The following is a 21,692-nucleotide window of genomic DNA, read 5'->3' on the forward strand; positions in this document are numbered from 1 at the left end:
ACCTGACAAAAAGCAATGGGGAAAGGATTCCCTATTTAATAAATAGTGCTGGAAGAACTGGCTAGCGATATGCAGAAAATTGAAGCTGGACCCCTTCCTTACACCATATACAAAAATCAAATCAAGATTGATTAAAGACTTACATATAAAACCCAAAACTATAAAAACCCCAGGAGAAAATCTAGGCAATACCATTCAGGACATAGGCATGCAAAAAGATTTCATGATGACATCAAGAGCAAAAATTGACAAATGGGATCTAATTAAAGAGCGTCTGTATAGCAAAAGAAACATCAGAATGAACAACCTACAGAATGGGAGAAAATTTTTCAATCCATCTGACAAAAGTCTAATAACTAACATCCATAAGGAACTTAAATTTACAAGAAAACAGGCCCAGTAAAAAGTGGGCAAAAGACATGAACAGACACTTCTCAAAAGAAGACATTCACAGAGCCAACAAACATGAAAAAAAGCTCAACATCACTGATTAGGGAAATGCAAATCAAAACCACAATGACCTACCATCTCATGCCAGTCAGAAAGATGCTGGTAAGGTTGCAGAGCAAAAGGAATGCTTTTACACTGTTGGTGGGAGTGTAAATTAGTTCAACCACTGTGGAAGACAGTGTAATGATTCCTCAAAGACCTAGCAGCAGAGATGCCATTTGACCCAGGAATCCCATTATTGGGTATATACCCAAAGGAGTAGAAATCATTCTATTATACATGCATGCATATATTCATTGCAGCACTATTCACAATAGCAAAGACATGGAATCAACCTAAATGCCCATCAATGATACACTGGGTAAGAACATGTGGTACATATATACCATGGAATACTATGCAGCCATAAAAAGGAATGGGATCATGTCCTTTGCAGGGACATGGATGGAGCTGGAGGCCATTATCCTCAGCAAACTAACGCAGGAACAGAAAACCAAAAACCCCATGTTCTCACTTATAAGTGGGAGCTAAATGATGAGAACACATGGACACAATCAGGTAGCGGGAGGAGAAGTACATCAGAAAGAATAGCTAATGGATGCCCAGCTTAATATCTAGGTGATGAGATGATCTGTGCAGCAAACCACCATGGCACATGTTTACCTATGTAACAACCTTGCACATCCACCCTGTTGGGGGAATCAGCCCCCAATATTTCAACGTAGGTGCTTTTCTATTTTCCCTAAGTGTTGGCTGGTCTGAGAAATAAAGGGAAAGAGTACAAAAGAGAGAAATTTTAAAGTTGGGTGTCCGGGGGAGACATCACATGTTGGCAGGTTCCATCATGCCCCCTGAGCCACAGAACCAGCAAGTTTTTATTAGCAATTTTAAAAGGGGAGGGAGTGTACGAATAGCATGTGGGTCACAGAGATCACATGCTTCATAGTGCAATAAAAGATCACAAGGCAGAAGGTCAGGGTGAGATCACGAGGTCAGGGTGAAACTAGAATTACTAATAAAGTTCCATGTCCTGCTGTGCACACATTGCCGTCGATAAACATCTTATCAGGGTTCAAGAGCAGAGAACTGGTCTGACTAGAATTTGCCAGGCTGGAATTTTCTAATCCTAGCAAGCCTGGGGGCACTGCAGGAGGCCAGGGCATGTTTCATCCCTTATCTACAACTGCATAAGGCAGACACCCCCAGAGCAGCCATTTTAGAGTCCTCTGACACCCCCAGAATGCATTCTTTTCCCAGGGCTGTTAATTATTCATATTCCTTACTGGGGAAAGAATTCAGTGATATTTCTCTTACCCGTTTTTGGCAATAAGAGAAATGTGGCTCTGTCCTACCTGGCTCCCAGGCAGTCAGACCTAATGGTTATCTGCCTTGTTCCCTGAACATTGCTGTTATCCTGTTCTTTTTTCAAGGTGCCCAGGTTTCATATTGTTCAAACACATATGCTTTACAATTTCTGCACTTAATGCAATCATCACAGGGTCCTGAGGCGACATACATCCTCAGCTTATGATGATGGGATTAAGAGATTAAAGACAGGCATTGGAAATGATAAGAGTATTGATTGGGGAAGTGATAAATGTCCATGAAATTGTCACAATTTATGTTCAGAGACTGCAGTAAAGACAGGCGTGAGAAATTATATAAAAGTATTAATTTGGAGAACTAACAAATGTCCATGAAATCTTCACAATCTATGTTGTTCTGTCACGGCTTCAGCAGGTCCCTCCATTCGGGGTCCCTGACTTCCCACAACAGTACCCCCCAATCTTAAATTTTAAAAATGGCAAAGATGAAAAGGCAGTTCTTGAAAAAGAAAACAATCTTAAACATGTGAAAAGGTATTTCATCTCACTATGAAGTATTTCCTATGAAGAAAAACATGGAGACCATTGTTTTTAACCTATCGATTGGCAAAGAGATGGAAAACCTCTGAACACACTGTGTTGGTGAGAAGCTGGAGAACAGAATAGCTGGAACAACTCCTTTAGAGGCAGCTTCACCCAATCTATCAAATTTCTAAATGCATATGGCCTTTGCACAGCAATTGTGCTTTTGGGAATTTATCCATCTTGGGCAAGATTATGCCTGTGTGACATAGCAAATGACTGAAAACAACCCATCTGGGAATCTGTAAGGGACAGGTGAAAGAAGTCATGGTATAGCTTCGCAAATACAATGCAGCCAGTGAAAAGAATGAGGCAGATGTATAAAACTAATAAGGATTAACCAAAGTAGAAGTAAGTATATAATGTGTTGTCATTTGAATTCAAAACAAGGATGTAAGATGAGTGATAGCAAGTTGACGGTTGCTGAAGTTGAGTGATGGGTAGATAGGGTTTCACTGTACTCTTCTCTCTAATTTTGAGTGTTTGAAAATTTCCATAATCTCTCCCTGCAGAGAGGTGGGTGGGGGGAAGAACTGAGACACTTCATTGTATCCTAAATTGCATTTTATAAAAGCCTAGTAACAGTGATGATTGCTTCTGGGAAGGGAGACTGGTGACAGGTGTGAGGGAGACTGTTTTCTGAATGACCCTTGTACTGTTGAGATTTTTAATTATAGGCCTATATTACCTATTAACAAATGTAAAGGCTAAAATATCAGGCATCTGCTTTTTATGTAATTTGCATGTTTACAGTGACAGAAATAAGTGGGAAACAAATACCCCTTTGAATACTGTAATCACGTGAACAACTTCCCTTGAAAACGTATTCTGAGAAGTTCTTTCTCTTCAGAAAGAGATCGTGCTTCCGTGGATAACTGATACCCTTAAAGATATTTGATGGTTGTGTCTGATGAATAATTAGTATATTATATGATGCCAAAGAAAGTTCAGTTAAAGTTTCTGGAAGTATTGGGTAGGTGGCAGGGAGAGTCCAAGACCTTGGTAGCTGTGTTTTAGATTTACACGGGGAATGGACTCATTTTCATTAATCTAAAACTAACTGAATGTGATGGCTCTACAGAGAATGACATTGTGACAACTGATTTTTTACTATTTTAAGTCCACATCAATTCAGCATATTTCCTACATATCTTTGTGTTCAAGAGGCTGGACTTAGGTGTGCCTGAGATCAGTCTGTGTCTTCAGAAGTAGGGCAGAACTGGCATACTGGTAACTCCAGGCTATGGCAGCAGGTGATCGGGGTCCTGGAGGGAGGACTGTGGAGAGGTCTTAGGGGAGGGTGAGATCTGGAACACAGGGAAAGGGCATGGAAGGACACTCACCAGCACCATTCTCAGTTATTAGCCTGTGCTTTGTGTGTAGCAACAGAAGCTCTCATAAAACTCAGTTTTCTTGTATTTCATCTTACTGCTTTAGGAGAACGTATTGATGAATGGGTTTTCTTTTCTCATTACAAATTGGCATTTCTGATGAGCAAGGACCTAATCCCCAGATTTCTAGACTCTGCAAGTGCAGGTTTCAATATCAGACACCCACACAGGTCACAAGGGCACATGCCCTTATCCATTTGGAGCCAAATTCATTTTGTTGAACAGTTTGAAGGTTTGGACTCAACCTCTGAGTGAACTGCCCAGCAACTGATTGATCTACAATCATGGTTTAAATTAATTGGCTTTGCTCACATCTGCATCCTGACCAAGTATTTGTGGAGGAGTAGCTGCTGTTTACCAGTAACAGCCCCAGCTCATCATCAGCTTTTATATGGGTTTGAGGAGGACAACAAATTTGGACCTCCTTGAAATAGCTGCCACCCTCTTCCTATGGCAACTTAAGCAAAGGTAGCCTTTTCTTAGAAGAGACTGTGCCAGACTGGTGAGTCTTGTGTTATAAAATATTATATGTTGCATATAATACAGACAGATAAGTTGTTGACTAGGAGAAATATTGTGTCTTGACAGCAACACTGAACTGAAGATCTCTATCTCTGCAGAAAATGCATAGAGCCTTCTTTAAGATGCAGTGAACAGCTAGATGAATACACTGAATTATTTTTCCTCTAATACAGCTGATGGGATGAAAAGAAAAGAAGTTTGTTTCCTTGATCAAGACTGGGGAGTCAGGATGAGAAGCTTGAATTCCAAGGGTCCTTTTACCATGGAGAAAGTGGTACATTGCAAAGGTATGTTTGTGGACAAGAGAGTACATTCATTCAGCTGTCCTTCATTGAAAAAAGTCAAGCAGAACATTTATAGAAGATGAAATAGTTTCTATAAAGACCTAGCTTACAATTTAAATGTGAGGTGGACCAAGATGGTGTTTGTGATAGTGTTTTCTTCTGGAATGCTTAGATGGTACATTTGGACAAATGAAGCAGGATTAGTTGTGTAGCTATGTGTTTGTCACGTTGTCCTGGGCAGGGCATAAGGAACTCCAAAGTACAAAATGTCAGTGGATTCAATTTGTGCTGCCAAACAAGAGTCACCTCCAAATATTCTCCACACCTGCATGGAATTAATTCCTGTTCCCTATGTGTGATGGGAGAGAAATCACACACTTAATCTATATCATATGTCTCGGAAAAGTTCCAGACAGACACCAGCCTGGAGTGAGAAATGTGGAGTTTTCAGTGATTGATGTTTAAAGGGTAACATTTCCTTAAGTTTCATAAAACAGAATGAAGGACTTTTTCAGGCCTGCTTTAAAGGAAATCTTGGAAGAGTCCCTGCTGGTGGAGAAAAAAACACCAGCAGTAGGAATACCTTCCTCTGATAACATGGTCTGTTGGCCCCAGTTTGACATGGTACACAGGTGAGTTGCTTAAAAGAAATAAAAAGCTTCAGGATGAGGGGTACATGGGAAAGGAGCTTCCCTGCTCTTTGGCTGCCTGAAATGCACACACAAAATATTGATGGGCCAGAAAAGTTTAGGGCATGCTCACCACCTTCCATGACTGCAACTCTAAAACAAATTAGAAAAACAAATGTAAAAGAACTGTCAATAAACAGAAGAAATTATATGTGGACTTTCACTAATAATGAAATGGGAGTGGACTTTGCAAGCATGAAAGGAATGGGAAAATTCACAAAATAAAAATTCAATATTTAAAACCAGAATTATTCTTATGCCAAAAAATCATAACTAAAATTATAATACATAGCTAAAATATTTTTAAAAGAAACTCTTATAAACCAAGAAGAAAAACTCTGCCTCTCAAACAGAAATAAATAGGCAAAGGATAGGAAAAGACACTTCACAGAACAAATACATTGAATAGCAGTGGTATGCTTGAGCTGGCTGGTACTGGCTCATAACTGCCAATTCCCTACTCCTCATTCAGTAATGTCACAGTTGTAGCTTGAAACTGGCCACAGTTGGAGGTTTTATACCAGAGAAATCAGCTATAAATCAGGATTTTTTAATAAAAGGCCAGTTTGCCAGCATATCATTAGGATACCATGGTATGCTACCATTGGTAGCATACCATTACTACCAGTAGTTCAAGTGTGCCAGTAATCAAAAAAATGCAAGAAGAAATGAGGTCTGGACAAGGTGGAATAAGCACATTTCACCCTATTTCTCCTGCTAAGTGCAACAAAAATATCTGGACATAAAGTATGCTGGTTAGGGATCTCAGAACTCAAGGAACTACCCAATGGTGTGTTTGTATGTGTGTGTGTGTTCTTTTATATATCTTGGCCTGGGCTCAAGATAGGCCCACAACTGGAAAATCCTGCTATCTTGAGACAAAACACTAGAGAAAGAGCAGTCCAGAAATACAGAACTGTTTTGACCATACCTGATCTTATTCCAGCTCAACACTTGAAAAAAGCTATGCCTCCCTCCCACTTCTCATCAGGCATCATGTCCGAGAGACTGGCAGATCTCTACTTTCCATCACTTCTTGCAATAACATGCCACATCCCTTCCTTGGAACAGAGACTATGGGTAGAACTTTTAGGGGATTTCTCATCACCATGGAATCCAGAAGGAAGCGGAACAACATTTTTAAAGTACTGAATGGAGAAAACAGTCAACGCAGAATTCTATATCCAGCCAAACTATCCTCCAGCAATAAATACATTCACAGATAAAGGAAAATGAAGAGAATTTGTCACCTACAGATTTGCTTTTAAAAAATGGCTAAAGAAAGTTTTTCAGACAGAAAATAAGTTGAAACATTAGGAGTTAAGAAAGAACAGAACAAGTAAATATATGAGTAAATATAGTAGACTCAACTTTTAAAGATTATGTTTGGCTGAAAGCAAAATTACAACATCTGAAGTCACTCTCAGTACACATAAAGGTAATATTTAAGACATCTGTGTTATAAAAGGAGGAGGAAAAGATACCTAAAAGGTGATAGTTTCTGTATTCTACTTGAAGTGATGAAATATTGACACTAATAAACTATGATAAAGTAAGTACATATACTGTAATCTTTAGAGCAGTGGTTTTCAATCAAGGGAGGTTTTGCCTTTCAGAGGACATTTTGGCAATGTTTGGAGACATGATTACACATGTTACTTCCATGTAGTTGATAGAGGCCATGGATGCTGCTAAACATTCTACAATGCACAGGAAAACCCCACATAACAAAGAGTATTCAGTACAATATGTCAAAACACTGAGGATGAGAAACTGCCCTAGTGTAATCATACAAAAAAATACAAAGATATATACTCAAATGCAGATAAATCAATATGTAATACTAACAAGTGTTCAACTAAACTACAGGAACACAGAAAAAGCACAATGAAACAAAAACCAGAGAGAACAAACAGAATATTAACATGGTAAACTTAAATCCAAACATATCAACAATTGCATTAAATATTAATGTTCCAAACACACCTATTAAAAGATAGTGACTGGCTAAATGGATGAAAAAATATAACTATGTGCTGTCTACAAGAACCTCTTTTCAAATGTAATTCCATAGGTATGTTAAAAGTAAAAGGATGCAAAAATTCGTACTCTGCTTTTTATGCTGTTTTTGGAAGTAACCATTTCTGTTTGCTGCAATCATGAATGATGCTTCCTATTGTGAAATACCATTCATGATTGCAAAAAGACAACACTGATACTAATCAGAATAAAACTGGAGTGGATATACTAATATCAGATGAAGAAGTAGATTTTAGAACAAAGATTACCAGAGCTAAACAGAGACATGACATAATGATAAAAGGGTCACTTTATGAAGATGACACAACAGTTCTAATTGTGTATATCACAAACAAAGCTTCAAAATACATGAAGCAAAAACTGATGAATTCAAAGGAGACACAATTATAGTTGGAAAGTTCAACATCTCAGTAACTGATAGAACTACTAGACAGCAAAAAAATAAGGTATTTTGTTTTATTTATCAAACTGGTAAAAGTTAAAATTTAGTGTTAGCAAAGTCATGGTGAGAAAAACAATAATGTGGGAAAAGCAAACATATATAAGAGTTCTGAAAAAATACTTTTATATTATGAGGCCTAAAATGGTCATACAATCTTTCAACCCAATATTTCACTTTTAAGAATCTCTCCTAGGGGAATAAAGAGGTCCAAGATTTACCTGTCTAGAACTTTATAATAGAGCTGTTTATAACAGCAAAAGTTAGAGACATCAAAACATGCCCAATAATTGGCAAGTACTTAAACATTTATATTCAAGCATAGTGTTATTGTTAAATAACATCTTTAAGGATTTTTAATGCCATTGTAAATGGGACTGATTTTTAAGGCATAACAAAGCAGAATATAAAACTTTGTACAAATAAATTATGTTAAAATACATAATTATAAACAAAAATTAGCAGTGAAAAACTACCAGTGATTATCTCCTGTTTATTTGCTTGTTTTCTCCTCCTTTCAAGTTTTCTATTGTGAAATATCATTCGTTATTGCAGCAAACAAATGGTCACTTCCAAAAATAGCATACAAATGAGATGATATACATAAAGTAAACAATACAGTGCTAACTTTGGTGCAGAGACACTCAATAGGTGGTATAATTCTTGTAAATTTGAAATAAAATGATGAGAAAGTATAACTGATGGTTCTTAGGGTGACCATCTGTCTTAGATTGCCTGTCTCTATTTTACTGTCCAGGCCTAATTATTACTAGTCCCCCTGCAATTCTCAAAAGTGTCATAGTTTAGTTGCATGAGTGGTCTAACTATTCAAATACTTAACACATTACAACTAGTAATTAAAATATATGACACCCTTATTATACTCCAGGCATCAAACTAACTGCTTTATGTGGATTATCTCATTTAACCATCTGAGTAGCTCAATTATCTCCATATTATAGAGGCACCAAGAAGTTAAGCAACTTGTCTAAGCTTACACATCAACAAGTAGCAGAATCTGGATTTGAACTACATCCTATCATGTTAGTACTCAAAGCATACCTGGGCCTGCCTAAGTGCAGGGTTGACTGGCAGGGGTCTGGCAGGGACGCTGGGTGCACGCAGAGCCCGGTGGAGGGGAGGAAGCACTCGCTGAGTTGACTGGGGCTGAGGGACATTCAGGCCATTGAGGGGTCTGCTGATGTCAACATTCAGACACTGTAGCAATCTCCTGGGATTGTCCTGCACAGTCAAAGTAAAAAGCCATGCTATAGCGGGTTTCAAAAATATCAGTAATTCCTTAAGGAAAATGCAGTGCCAACTCATCCGTTATAGCTGAAGGCCAAGGTGGAGTAAAGGAAAGAAATCAAGGATGTACACAAGAGGGAAACTATTATTTATTTAAACTTCAAAATTCAAACAGAAGCATCACCTGCCTCCATCCCACCAAATCTGGAATAGAAGGATCGATTTTTGTTTAGATTTTTAAAAATGGTTTAATTAACAAATAGGTGCAAAGCACTTGAATAAGTACCAAGTATAAAGACACAGACCGAGATCTTAGGGAAGTTACAAAAGAGAGATGAAAACAAGACACAGCTTAATGTGTACAAGGCTCAATGAGAACTGAGAAAGCCACTGAGGAAAGGAGAGTTGTGGCTTCAGGAGGCCATGGCTGAAGTTGGGGCTTGGAGTTGGAGACGTTCTCCCACATGGTAACCCTTGTTCTTAGAACAGGTGCTGTAGGGGCTCTTAGACTTCAGGCTTCCACCTCTTCCTTCCTCTCTTTCTAAAAACAGCTTAATTGAGGTATAATTGACAATGTATACAACTTGGTCATTTTTGACATGTTTACACACCCATGAAACCCTCACAACAAACAAGTGGACAAATGAATGTGTCCATCACCCCAGAGAGTTTCCTTGTCATCCTTCTCCCTTCACTCTCCCTCCAATCATCAGTCTGCTTTCTGGCACTATCAGTTTGCATTTGTCAGAACTGCATATATGTGGGATCACAGAGTATGCACTCTGGCTTTTCTTCTTTTCCTCAGAATAATTATCTAGAGATTCATCCACAATATTGTATACATCAGTGGTTCATTCCTTTGTGCAAACATACCATTGTTTGTTTATCCTTTTACTGGTTGATGGATATTTGGGTCGTTTCCAGTTTGGGGCTCTCAAAAATAAGGCTGTGCTTTTTTTTTTTTTTTTTTTTTTTTTTTTTTTTTTTTTTAATAGGGAGCTGCTGCGTTTTCCTTTTTTTTAAAAAAATAAAGATGTGCTTTCGGCTACCACACAAAGCCATTCTCACTTACGGTTCCAGCTTTGGGGATGAGCAGGGGTAAAGCTTATTGGGAACAGGAGACTCCTCCTTGGTGGCCCATCCTCTATGCTTTTTGGATCAAGGGAATTAAAACAGTTTCTTGCCTACTAAATATGCAGCAATGATTTTTCAATCGCTTCTCATTTTTTTTGACACCAATCTTGTTCACTGTTATAATTTGGACTCTTGTTGAATAAGTTCAATATTCAAGAATTCTTGTGGGTACATCAGAAAAACTCGGTGGGGAAAAACTATTAGAATGAACTCTAGCTGTAATTCACCAGGGTAGCAAGAGGGTTAAGAGACAGCAGGGAGCTATGAGATACTCTGGGTTAAGGATCCAGTTCTCTGAAACCACAGGGTGGACAGGGCTTCCTCAGCTCAGGGCTGGAGCAAAATGGTCAATTCTGAGAGCTCCGTGTAACTTTTAAAAATATTTTAAGAGTAACAGTGGGCTAAAGCAGCTCACCTAAAGCCAAGTGGTGGCATTTGGAAACCATGGTGGGGATGGCGTTGGGGGCCGGTATCAGGAGCCAGTTTGGGCTGCAGACCCAGTGGGGCCCCAGAAATGTGGCTGCTCTGGGTGACTGGAGGGATCACAGCTGACAATATGCTGCACCATATCATGCAGGGGACACTGACTGTGCCAACAGGATCTAGGTGGGCTTCCATGGCGGCACCATGGGGCCTCCCCAGATCATCTCAGAGACCCTCCCTCAGAGCCTGTTGATCTGGCAATGCAGACTCAGCACTTCATAGGCAGTTCCTCTAGGATCCCATTCTTATTCAATCTTGTATTGAAAACCTCATGTCTGCATGTGTGCCCTGAGCACTCACATCTATTCAAGACTCACCTTTGGTGGGTAGGAATCTGGAGGCTTCCTCATCAGGCCTTTTCCGAGGTGGCCGAGGTGAGCCTGACAGGGTTGGGAGCCACGGGGTGGCCGGGAAGGGCGCACACACCTGCAACAGAATCCCACACCTGCTGACCAAGCATGTTTCCCCTTCTCACTGACTTGAATTTTTACACTTTGCTCATGGTGGCACTCAAAAGATAGTTTACTTAGTGTGCTAGACATGCAAAGGAAAAATTACCTAACACTCTTAGGAGATTAAAAAATAAATACTAATTTTTCCCTCAAAACCTCTATTTTGTCAAATTAGTTCTTGCAGTCCATGGAAATGCAGTGTAGTGACACCTGGAAGATGATTTGTATGAAGCTGGCATTTCAGCGATAATGTCTTTGAATATATTTGGATCAAAAGCTACCCCATCTGATGAAAATATTTCAATGTCTCCATGTTGTATAAAAATTACTAACATAAGGGTGGGAGAAAACACATCAGTGGAATTCCCTGACACCCTGCTAGCTTATGTAATAAGCAGCACATTGTTGTTTGAAGGGAAGTAAAGGAGGCAGCTGATCTGGCAGAAATTTTAAACAAGAAACCCCCCCATAAAAGAACCAAGTCCCAAGTTTATGATCCAGAAAATCTGACCTTTGCTAAAAAAAAAAAAAAAAAAAAAAAATGAAGTGAGAAGCAGTTTGCTGTACATTTTCTGAGCCACCGTTTCTTGAACAACCTAAACCCAAGGTACCTTAGTTTTTCAATGGTGGTCTTCTTATTTGTAAACAACAGTCGTATCAAGGTCTTCCTTTTGAGATAAACCACCAATCCAGCAGCAAGAAGACACAGAATGGTCACCAGAATTCCTATGGTTAAACCTTGGTTATCTGAAACAAAACACATTGGGGCTCACGGAAGGAGGCAGTTACAATGAAATATGGGAGGTATCAAGTTGACACTTATGGCAAAGTGAACTCTGAAACAACAGAAATGAAGAGAGTAAACCCTTGAGTGATGTCCTAATAAACTCTCTTACTTCAAAGATCATGTTTGAGGTTCAATCTATGTTACCCCTCTTCATTTCTGACACCTCTAGAACTTGCCAAACAGGAATATATAGTTGGGTAGTTGGGGCGATGGCCTGGACCACCCAGACTCCCTGAGGTGTGACAATGGCACAGTGGACCATGGTAGCCACAGAAGGTAGCAGGGAGCCATCCCCGAAACCTCACCGGAATCACAGCTATCCCCAGGCTCAAATGTTTCCAGCCCTCAGCACAGATTTGCCACCTCAAAGTGCCTTTCTTTACTCAGTCTGTAGTTTTGGGTTCTGCTTTCTCTTTTTTCATGTTTTTAAAAAATGAGATGCTTTCTTGCTGGACGTCTCAAAGTAGATAGTGAAAAAAGAAAACTCATTTAAATGAAACACCCATGGGTGTTGCTTTGTTATGTTGGGGACTTACAAACACAGCCTTTGTGGGGAAACCCTTTTTCTGGGAGGAAGCTGTTTTCTCTATGAAAACATCTTTTCTCTGACCTGCTGCCATTTTGTTTATTACAGTTAAGAGCCTCCTCAAGGGTAGGGAAAGGAAGGAAAAAATCAAACCATCAGATTGGTTTCTTACAGCAGCTATGGTCAGAGGCTGGGAAGGACTCGAAATGCTCAGACTTAGAGGAGGTCTACTTGTGATTTCAACCAGGCTGTGAATTTTCAGAGGACAGGGATCTTGATTCATTTGTCTTCCCACCAGCAAGGATCAGGGTGTACTTCACATTAGGTAAGTGCGCAACAGTCCTTTCAGGCTGCTGGTGATCGCCGCAAAGGTGACTGCAGTTACCTGGGCTCTCCTCAGCCCTGCCTCCCACCTGGACCCTCAGCTGGCTGTGGACCACTGCAGCAGCAGCTCCTACTCCAGGGAAAGAATGTCTTTCACACCCTCTCAGTTTCTGGACCTCATCTCCCACTAACAAGGCCTATCAGGGATGTGTCTTAGCCTAAGCAAGACAGCCAACAGATGACAGTCTTGACTCACTTGTTAGTGTTACTGGAAAAGTATTGCTTCTGGTTTCCTGGCCAAAATGTCCCTCTTTTCAGAGCCTTAGCAGTGATCACGGGGCTCTGGCTAGAGTTCTGGTGTCTCATAACAAAGCTAATTTAAAAAGTGAGCAGCAAAATTCTTGAACTATAATTTCTAGTTCCATAAAGTGAATCCATAAGTCTTCAATACATCACTCTATGAGACTGAACATTTACAGGGCCCACACACTGAACCTGCTGCATCCCCCAGGGTTGTTCAAGCCAGAGGCTCGGGCTGTGAGTGACTCCATCTCCCTCTTCCGCATGACCAGCATGAACACCGTGTCCTGTGTCTCCTCCTGTTGGCCCAGTCCACACTCTAGATCTGAGCCCAGCCCAGTCCACACTCTAGATCTGAGCCCAGCCCAGTCCACACTCTAGATCTGAGCCCAGCCCAGTCCACACTCTAGATCTTTGCACAGTCAGCTATCTCTGTTTCAGAAGGCACGTTTCCCTCGCCCCCTTCAGACCTCAACAAATGAGGGTCCCCAGGAGCCCTCCTGACAATATCCTGCTGCTCCGTGAGGGTTGCTCCCCTCCCATGATGCCCTCTCGCCCTGCAGTCGTACCCCCCACTTATCATGCCATGTCATACTTGCTTAAAGTCTCTCCAGGACCCAGGAGAGTGGCTGGCACGTGGCAGACAAATGAGTACTTGTTTAATGAGCCTCTGAGCCATGGCCAGGCCAAGGAGCAGCGAGCCATGCTTGGTTCTGTATATGTATGCACGGGGTGGAGGCAGGGATATTTCAAACGCACTCTCTTTTATGCAATAATGGCCACAGGGGATGGAGTTGGGCTCTTCCGTTGTTTTCACTTTTAACATTCTTATTTGTTAAATGAAGGGTTGGTGACTCTGTGGGTTCCCTGGCTTTTTGCAAACCCTCAAACCTGAGTACTGCTGGTCACGCACGTCTGTGCCAAAGAGCCACAGAGCTTGCCACCCTTTCTCCTACCTTCGTCTCCCGTTTGTTTCAGTGCCATTCAGTTTGCTTGGATGGAGACGGAATGGGTGGCAGGGTCTCTGATAAATTAAAAACTAAAATCCTGCTGTTTTCATATAATAAATGCTAAAAGCCATGTTAGAGCATTTTCAGCCAGAGACCAGTCATCAGGGCTGTCAAGGCTGAGATGTCATTGGGGAAAGGGGACACTGGGCCCAACCCTTGCTTCTTCCCCACTGCTGTGGAGGCTCAGTGAAAGGCCAGACTTTTGAGTCCTTTTCCTCCTTGTTGCAGAGCTGGGACCTGCTAGAGTGGTAACCTGGTGCTCTCTCAGGGGTAGCATTGAAGCACGTCCACGTTTTAGCAGAAGCTCAACCAGGAACTCACTGCCCTTCCTCACGCTGTTTCTGCAGATGTGCCTGGTAGGCTGGACTTCCCCTCCTGAGCCCTGAGAACTGTGTTGTGTCTGTTGTCATGGAAACGATGGCAAAGCCACAAAGTCAATGCTGCCAGTCACAGGAGGCCTTGGGGATGCGTGACCTCCTCTGCAGCAGCACTGGTCACAGTCTCCCATGTCATGGGAGGGCTCAGATGAGTGTCATTGAGACAGAAGACGCATGCTCCTGCGATCCCACGGGCACCTGGCCCTGGCCATGCTCCCTGTTGGAGCTGTGCAGCTTCCTGCCTTGCTTCTTTCCCTCCAAAAGGGACATCATTCAGACTTGCCCCTGAATTGCCCAGTAAGAACTCAGAGGAAACAGCACCACACCAGGACACCATTTCTAAAGGTCATCTGAGGGGAAATGGCCGTGAGTTCAAGCACAGCTGCTACTAAGAGCTGCTTGGGGGACAGGCAGACCTGTGTCTAAATCTTAGCGAGATCACATTAGGCAAAATACTTAACTTCCCTGAGCCTCAGATCCTATGTATGTGAAAAAAGAATCATACCACCTTCTTCAGAGTTGTATAAGGAGCGGATGACATCATGCGCATAAAATGTACCACATAGCACCTGCACACACCGTTCCATATGCAGAAGCTGTTGCAATGACTCCCACTGCTGCTGTGACTGTCACCTTTACTAAGAGGTGGGTGTCTTTCCAGTAAGATTTTTAAAAGGCAGTAAACTTCACACCTTTTCACCCTACCACACAGATGCTGGCTTTTACAAAGTCCTTTGATACAGTGATGAAATTCATACCCATTCAGCAGTTCACTATAGAAATGACCTTAGCTAAGAAAAGTGTCGCAGGCTAAGGAACTGGCAAATTCAGCCACTCAGTCAAAGCGGAGAGCAAGGAGCCTCGGAGATCGGGCAGGGATGAGAGGGGCATCTGGAAACTGTGGGAGACCCTAGGCTGTGCAGACCCACATGGGGGTCTACCTTTCTTGTTGGCTCTACCTGCACCCACACTGACAGCTGGCGAGCCCACCTGCCCCCAGGTGCTCAGCCTCCTCCCGCCAGGATGCAGGGGCCTCACTGACCTGCTTGCCGGATGGGGCCGCTGTCTGTGCTTCCTCCAAAGCCAAACTTGTCACAGAAGGGAGGTGCCCAGTGGGCCTCGCAGTGGCAGTTCTTCCTGTTGTTGCACACCTTTCAGGGCAGAGGGTAGGGACGTGGGATTAGGGCATACGCCGCTCTGTACATCACCACAGGAGCACGGGGGCCATGGTCAGAGCCCCCGCAACAGTGACACAGCCAGACTCAGCACATGCCAAGGTGCAAATGAGCCCAAACCTGGCACTACACACCACACAGGTGCGACCAGACCTAAGGCTGCAAAGACTCATCATCTGCCTGTTAGTGGCTGTTAAGAGAGTGATGAAGAGTATCTGGGTTCATCAGCTTGCTTCCCCTACCCATCTCACTTCCTTCTCTATCTCTCCATCTTCCTTTATGAATCCAGAAAACTCACTGTCTGACCACGAGGAGAAGCCCTCATGGTCCTCAGCAGTGAGGAGGGACCATGCTTTGGGGCTACAGACCCAAAGCCCTGGGGCACCATGGGACCTGACAGATGCTTGGCACATCCCTGTCTCCCTCAGATAGAAGGCTCAGAGAGGTTGGTGACTGCTGGGTCCTGTGCCAGGCAGGGGTCCGAGGCAGGCCCCCCATTTCCTGAGCCTAGCAGGGTGCATGGGATTTCCACTAATACTTCCTGAAGCCTGTCCCCTGCAATGCCCGCCTCCTTCTTACGGAGTTTCCCAGTGGCTGTTTCCTGGCTCCCAGCCATGCACCAGGGTGCGGATCCAACAGTGGATTCTTTTCCTTGTGAAATAAGAGAATGGCTCTGGCATGGCAAGAAAGGGAGACCAAGAAAGCCCGAGGAGGCTGTGCTTCACCCTCGGTGGGCCCAGCTCATAGTCCAGAGCATTCCATGGAGGGGCCAGCAGCCCCTGCCCACCTGGTTACCAAGGGCTACCAATGGTGGCTACTCCCAAGCCTGTCCATGCTGGTTGGACTCGTTATTGTGCCAGACGTAACTAACTGAAAGTACATGATCCAATGGAATATTACCATGAAGATGATATATATTTAATATTTTTCTATGAAAATTAGGTTGTCAAGTCCAGTCACAGTGACTCATGCCTGTAATCCCAGCAAGTGGGAGGCTGAGGTGGGTAGATCACTTGAGGCCAGGAGTTCGAGACCAGCCTTGCCAACATGGTGAAACACTGTCTTTATAAAGAAAAAAAAAAGTTAAAAAAAATATTAGGTTGAATCCTTTGGGAACACTGGTTTAAAAAAGACAAATCACTAAAAGAGTTTCTGAAAAATTAGGAATGAGTGGGACAACTGCACAATGGTTGGGAAGAGTGGCAGGGGACAAGCAGGAGGCTGTTCTTGGATGCTGTTGAGTGTCTAAGGTCCCCCTCCACTTAAAGAAACGAACTAGAAGTTGTTGATGATGCATTTTTGGGTGGTTTATGTCAGGAAGTCAATGCACAATGACATTCAGTAAATCAGTCCTAAAGGCCTCAGCTCTCCATCAAAATATGGCTGCCAGATATACACTTTTATTTCAAGGCAAAATAAAATGTGTGGAGTATACATCTCCCATGTAATGCTTCCCTGCCTCAACTGACTTGTTTTGATGAATCAACCACCTACCCCCATTGCTTCAGATAAGAAGGCCGACTGTCAGGATAGGCTTTAATGAGTTAGAAAGTAGACTGCTATAAAGCAGAAATTGAGTAGAATTAGTTGGCATGTGGCAGAGCCTATGCCAAATGTAAGTGTCTTGCCTGTCCCCTCAAAGATGCTGCTGTGGATGTACTAGCCCTAGATTCATGCCTGCCGCTCATGGCTTCTCTCAGTAACTCGTGGTCACGCGCCTTGTTTTAAAACCCATGTGAAGGTGCTGCCAGGAGCCTGCTCTTATTAGGGTGGGACTGTGGCCAAGCTACCCTTCAGCAAGGCATGGCCAGCTGCTCCACCTACCCAGGAAATGGGGACCTCTCCTCTCCCATGTGTGGATGAGGCCCAGGGGTATTGGAAAGGGCGTGGTCCAGGGTCCTCAACCAGTTTGCGGCTTGCCGGCCATATTACCTTGGGCACACCATCCCCCCAGCTCAGGGCTTGGCTTCTTCAGTAAAATAATAGGACTAGACTTGATCATCTCTTAACAGCCATCAGAAAATAATCTATGATCCAATGAAGACATAAGAAGATTCCATTCTATATTGGGAGTTAGCTAACCTTACCGTCAACACAACCATCTGAGGTGACACTGTGATCTTTATGGTTCTGGCACAATGGTAATTTATAACCCCCTCCCCCCTGCACCCCGTAATTCTGTGTAAGAATCATTGGCAAGTGTCTACACGTTTTAAAATAAAGAATTTGGAGCCTGATTTCTGTAGAAAAGGTTTCAGGAAAACAAATGAACCTCTGGTGTGGTTAATCAAGACTAATATGATTCCATTGGAAAGAATTAAGCCCATCAAGAAAAATAAATTATGTTTTAAGCAATTAGAGTTCTCTTCTACCCTAAAGGCTCTCTGAACAAAAATAACAGCCTTCTTTAGTTGAAACCCATCGTGTGTGATTTCAGGAACATGTGTTGAATATGGTCTGTTGTCCTTGCTTTAATTCCTCTTGGAAGTATTTCAGTTCAGACACTGGTTCTGAATGTTGGTAGAAGGGGAACAGTGCAGTTTGAAATGTTAATGTGAAACTCTTCATGAAGGAAGGCTGGTTTTCAAATTACTTTGAACAACAAAAATCTTTTTTTAAATCATAGAATGTTAATTTAAAAGGTAATTATGGCTCAATCTGATGTTCTTTGTTAAATAAAAGTCACAATGAAAAGGTTAAAGGAAATGAATGTCTTTAGAAGAAAATATTGCAAAGACACTAACTGCTCTATTTAGAAAATGCTATGGATTGCAAAACCTTTTACAAAGGAATGATTTATTACTTATTATGGGCTGGCTACTCACCCCTCTGCCATGGCACTGCACTGTACACTCATGAACCCCAAAGACACTAATGTTTTGACATCGACGATTCAGGCAGATCTGTAGGAGGAAGAAAACACAGCAAATATCTTAATATTTCTCCAATCCCCCTCCCCTGCCCCCAGCATACACACATACATGTATTCAAACAAAAAGCAAGCAAAAGAAAGCTTGGAGAAGACCCAACCTTGTCTCAGTTAATACGGATGCAGCAAAACAATACATTTTACACTGGACTCAGGCACGGATCTTATTGCTGACTCCTCCAAACTCAGCACATTTTGAGACTAAGTTCAATGTGAACACTATGAAATTATTTTGCACTTTATGGCTTTTAATATAACTTTCAGTTGATCCTACAATTATAACTGATTTTCCTATGAGTTTTGTTTGGAGCTTGTAATGAAATCTATGTATTGCAGCATTTTTTTCTTCCATTAAAAGATACAGGAGAGGGCGAGGCTGGACACAGTGGCTCATGCCTATAATCCCAGCACTTTGGGAGGCCAAGGCAGGCAGATCACGAGGTCAGGAGATCGAGACTGTCCTGGAAAAAATGGTGACACACCGTCTCTACTGAAAATACAAACATTAGCTGGGCGTGGTGGCACGTGTCTGTAATTCCAGCTTCTCAGGAGGCTGAGGCAGGAGAATCGCTTGAACCGGGGAGCTGGAGGTTGCAGTGAGCCAAGATCGTGCTACTGCACTCGAGTCTGGTGACAGAGATTCCGTCTCCAAAAAAAAAAAAAAAAAAAAAAAAGATGTAGGAGAGGGCGAGACAGATTACTCCTTATCCTAGGACCTGGATACACATAGACAGAGACTCCAAAAATCCAGGGTTGAAGAGTCTTTTAAGGGAGAGATTGAAATATGGGAACTTTTTCCAGGTACTGACTGACAAGTAACATCATCAATGACAGAAACCATCAGTAATGAGGCTCAGCAGTGGAAAGTGGAAAACAGACTGCTCCTTGAGTTTATCAAGCTGTTGCAGTGGCAAGCATTTGCTAAATGATACTGTGCCAGCTGAAAGAGTTCAGCCTCATTTCAAAGGTGCATAATATACTCCAGACTCAAGGGATGCAGCCCTTTATCTCCTATAAGATTTTACAAATCAGTGGAGTCAAATGAAGAAGAATCTAATGTTCAAATGGCAGAACAATTTTTAAGTAGAACCTTCCTTCGGAGGAGGTCACCATCCGACCCCAACAGGTCATATAAGGCAAGAGGCATACCCTTTAGGAGAAGTGCTGGCCCAAGCAGCACTGAGGGGATTCCCACTATGTGGGTGCGAATTCTGGCCGAGGGAATGGTCACATTCCAGCTGATAAAAGCACCTGTCCCGGATGACAGTGAACACAGCAGGACCCTCATGGGAATCACTGCTGGTCCCTGAGCCATCAGAGAACCAAGGTTCTGAGGTCAAAGCACATTTCATCTTGAACATGGAAAACAAATTTGATGATACATTGAGCCCTTGGAATTGGAATGTCCAGATGCACCTGGCCCTGGCTGTTCAGGCTACAGTTTCAAAAAAAAAGGTGTCAGTCAGAACGGCTGTTATTAAAAAGTCAAAAAACAACATATGCTGGTGAGGCTGTGGAGAAAAAGGAACACATATACTGCTGGCGGAGTGTAAATTAGTTCAACCATTGTGGAAAACAGTGTAGTGATTCCCCAAAGACCTAAAAGCAGAAATTACCATGTGACCCAGCTGACCCATTACTGGGTAATACCCAAAGAAATAGAAATCATTCTATCATAAAGACACATGAACTCATATGTTCATTGCAGCACTATTCACAATAGCAAAGACATGGACTCAACCTAAATGTCCATCAATGATAGAATGGATAAAGAAAATATGGTACATATACTCCATGGAATACTATGCAGCCATAAAAAAGAATGAGATCTTGTCCTTTGTAGGAACATGGATGGAGCTGGAGGCTATCTTCCTAAGCAAATTAATTCAGGAACAGAAAACTAACTACTACATGTTCTCACTTATAAGTAGGAGCTAAATGATGAGAACACATAGACACATAGAGGGGCACAGCACACACTGGGCCTATCAGAGAGCAGAGGGTGAATGAGGGAGAGGATCAGGAAAAATCACGAATGGTTACTAGGCTTAGTATCTGGGTGATGAAGTAATCTGTACCACAAGCCCCCATGACACAAGTTTACCTATATAACAAACCTGCACATGTACCCCTAAATCTAAAAGTTAAATGACAAAATATGATTTGAGCCTAAAAAAAAATCAGATGTCATTTTAATGTCAAGGCTTGAATACAAACAAATGTAGGTAAGGAGACATTCAGAATGTATGAGAAGATTCACGTACTATCCTATTTCTCAAGGAAAATGCATTTGTGGCTCAGGGTGTGTGGGGGCAAAGACAGGAGAGTGGAGGCAGCACCTGTCCTCAGCATTCTGTCTCTGCCTCTGTCTTTTCTTCCCTGTGTGACCTCATGTTAGTGAGTGATTTCAAGATCCTGTTGAATATAGAGTCTAAAAAGCATTTGGGGGTTGTTTCATCCTTTCCCTAAAACATTGTATTAGCTTGCTGTCATTTAGTCTGATGAGAAAGTTTGGTGAAAAAAAAATCAGTATGGCAGAGCATGAAAATCTCAAATTCTTTTTTTCTTTCAAAAAAAAAGTTTCACTTTCTTTTTTTTTTTTTCTTTTTTTTTCTTTTTTTGAGACGGAGTCTCGCTCTGTCGCCCAGGCTGGAGTACAGTGGCCGGATCTCAGCTCACTGCAAGCTCCACCTCCCGGGTTTACGCCATTCTCCTGCCTCAGCCTCCCGAGTAGCTGGGACTACAGGCGCCCGCCACCTCGCCCGGCTAGTTTTTTGTATTTTTTTTTAGTAGAGACGGGGTTTCACCGTGTTAGCCAATATGGTCTTGATCTCCTGACCTCATGATCCGCCCGTCTCGGCCTCCCAAAGGGCTGGGATTACAGGCTTGAGCCACCGTGCCCGGCCTCACTTTATTTCTAAACCTCAAAATATCTCCATGTATCTTTCTCCCTGTTCTCTGAAAGGACTCCCTTCTGGTTTTGAGTTTTTCCCACTGCTCTCCCTCTCCTATTCTTCTCTCTACAGGGTCTGTAAAAATACATCTGATTTCCCATTCTATCCAGGTGAGGACAGCCCCCAAGAACTCTGTGCTAAAAACCGAGCCACATATCCATCCAAAACCAATAGAATATGCGATTGTATTTCTTTCCAAAGTAATTTTCTGGCTAGAAGTCCTCATGCCACCTGGAGTGCAGAAATGACTTATTAACACTCAAGGCCGAAG

General features: G+C 42.3%; 1 protein-coding gene across 1 annotated transcript in view; it reads right to left on the reverse strand.

Annotated features, from left to right (window-relative positions):
- Positions 1 to 21,692, reverse strand: part of ADAM12 (ADAM metallopeptidase domain 12) — a 373,482-nt gene that overhangs the window by 12,461 nt on the left and 339,329 nt on the right. Inside the window, exons 17-21 of the mRNA XM_030940432.1 lie at positions 18,364 to 18,441; positions 15,406 to 15,514; positions 11,651 to 11,786; positions 10,905 to 11,013; positions 8,785 to 8,964 (exon numbers count right to left, since the gene is read on the reverse strand). Coding sequence (XP_030796292.1) covers positions 8,785 to 8,964; positions 10,905 to 11,013; positions 11,651 to 11,786; positions 15,406 to 15,514; positions 18,364 to 18,441 — 612 coding nt within the window. The remainder of the gene's footprint in view (positions 1 to 8,784; positions 8,965 to 10,904; positions 11,014 to 11,650; positions 11,787 to 15,405; positions 15,515 to 18,363; positions 18,442 to 21,692) is intronic.

This window comes from Rhinopithecus roxellana, chromosome 11, assembly GCF_007565055.1.
Source record: "Rhinopithecus roxellana isolate Shanxi Qingling chromosome 11, ASM756505v1, whole genome shotgun sequence".
NCBI lineage: Eukaryota > Metazoa > Chordata > Mammalia > Primates > Cercopithecidae > Rhinopithecus > Rhinopithecus roxellana.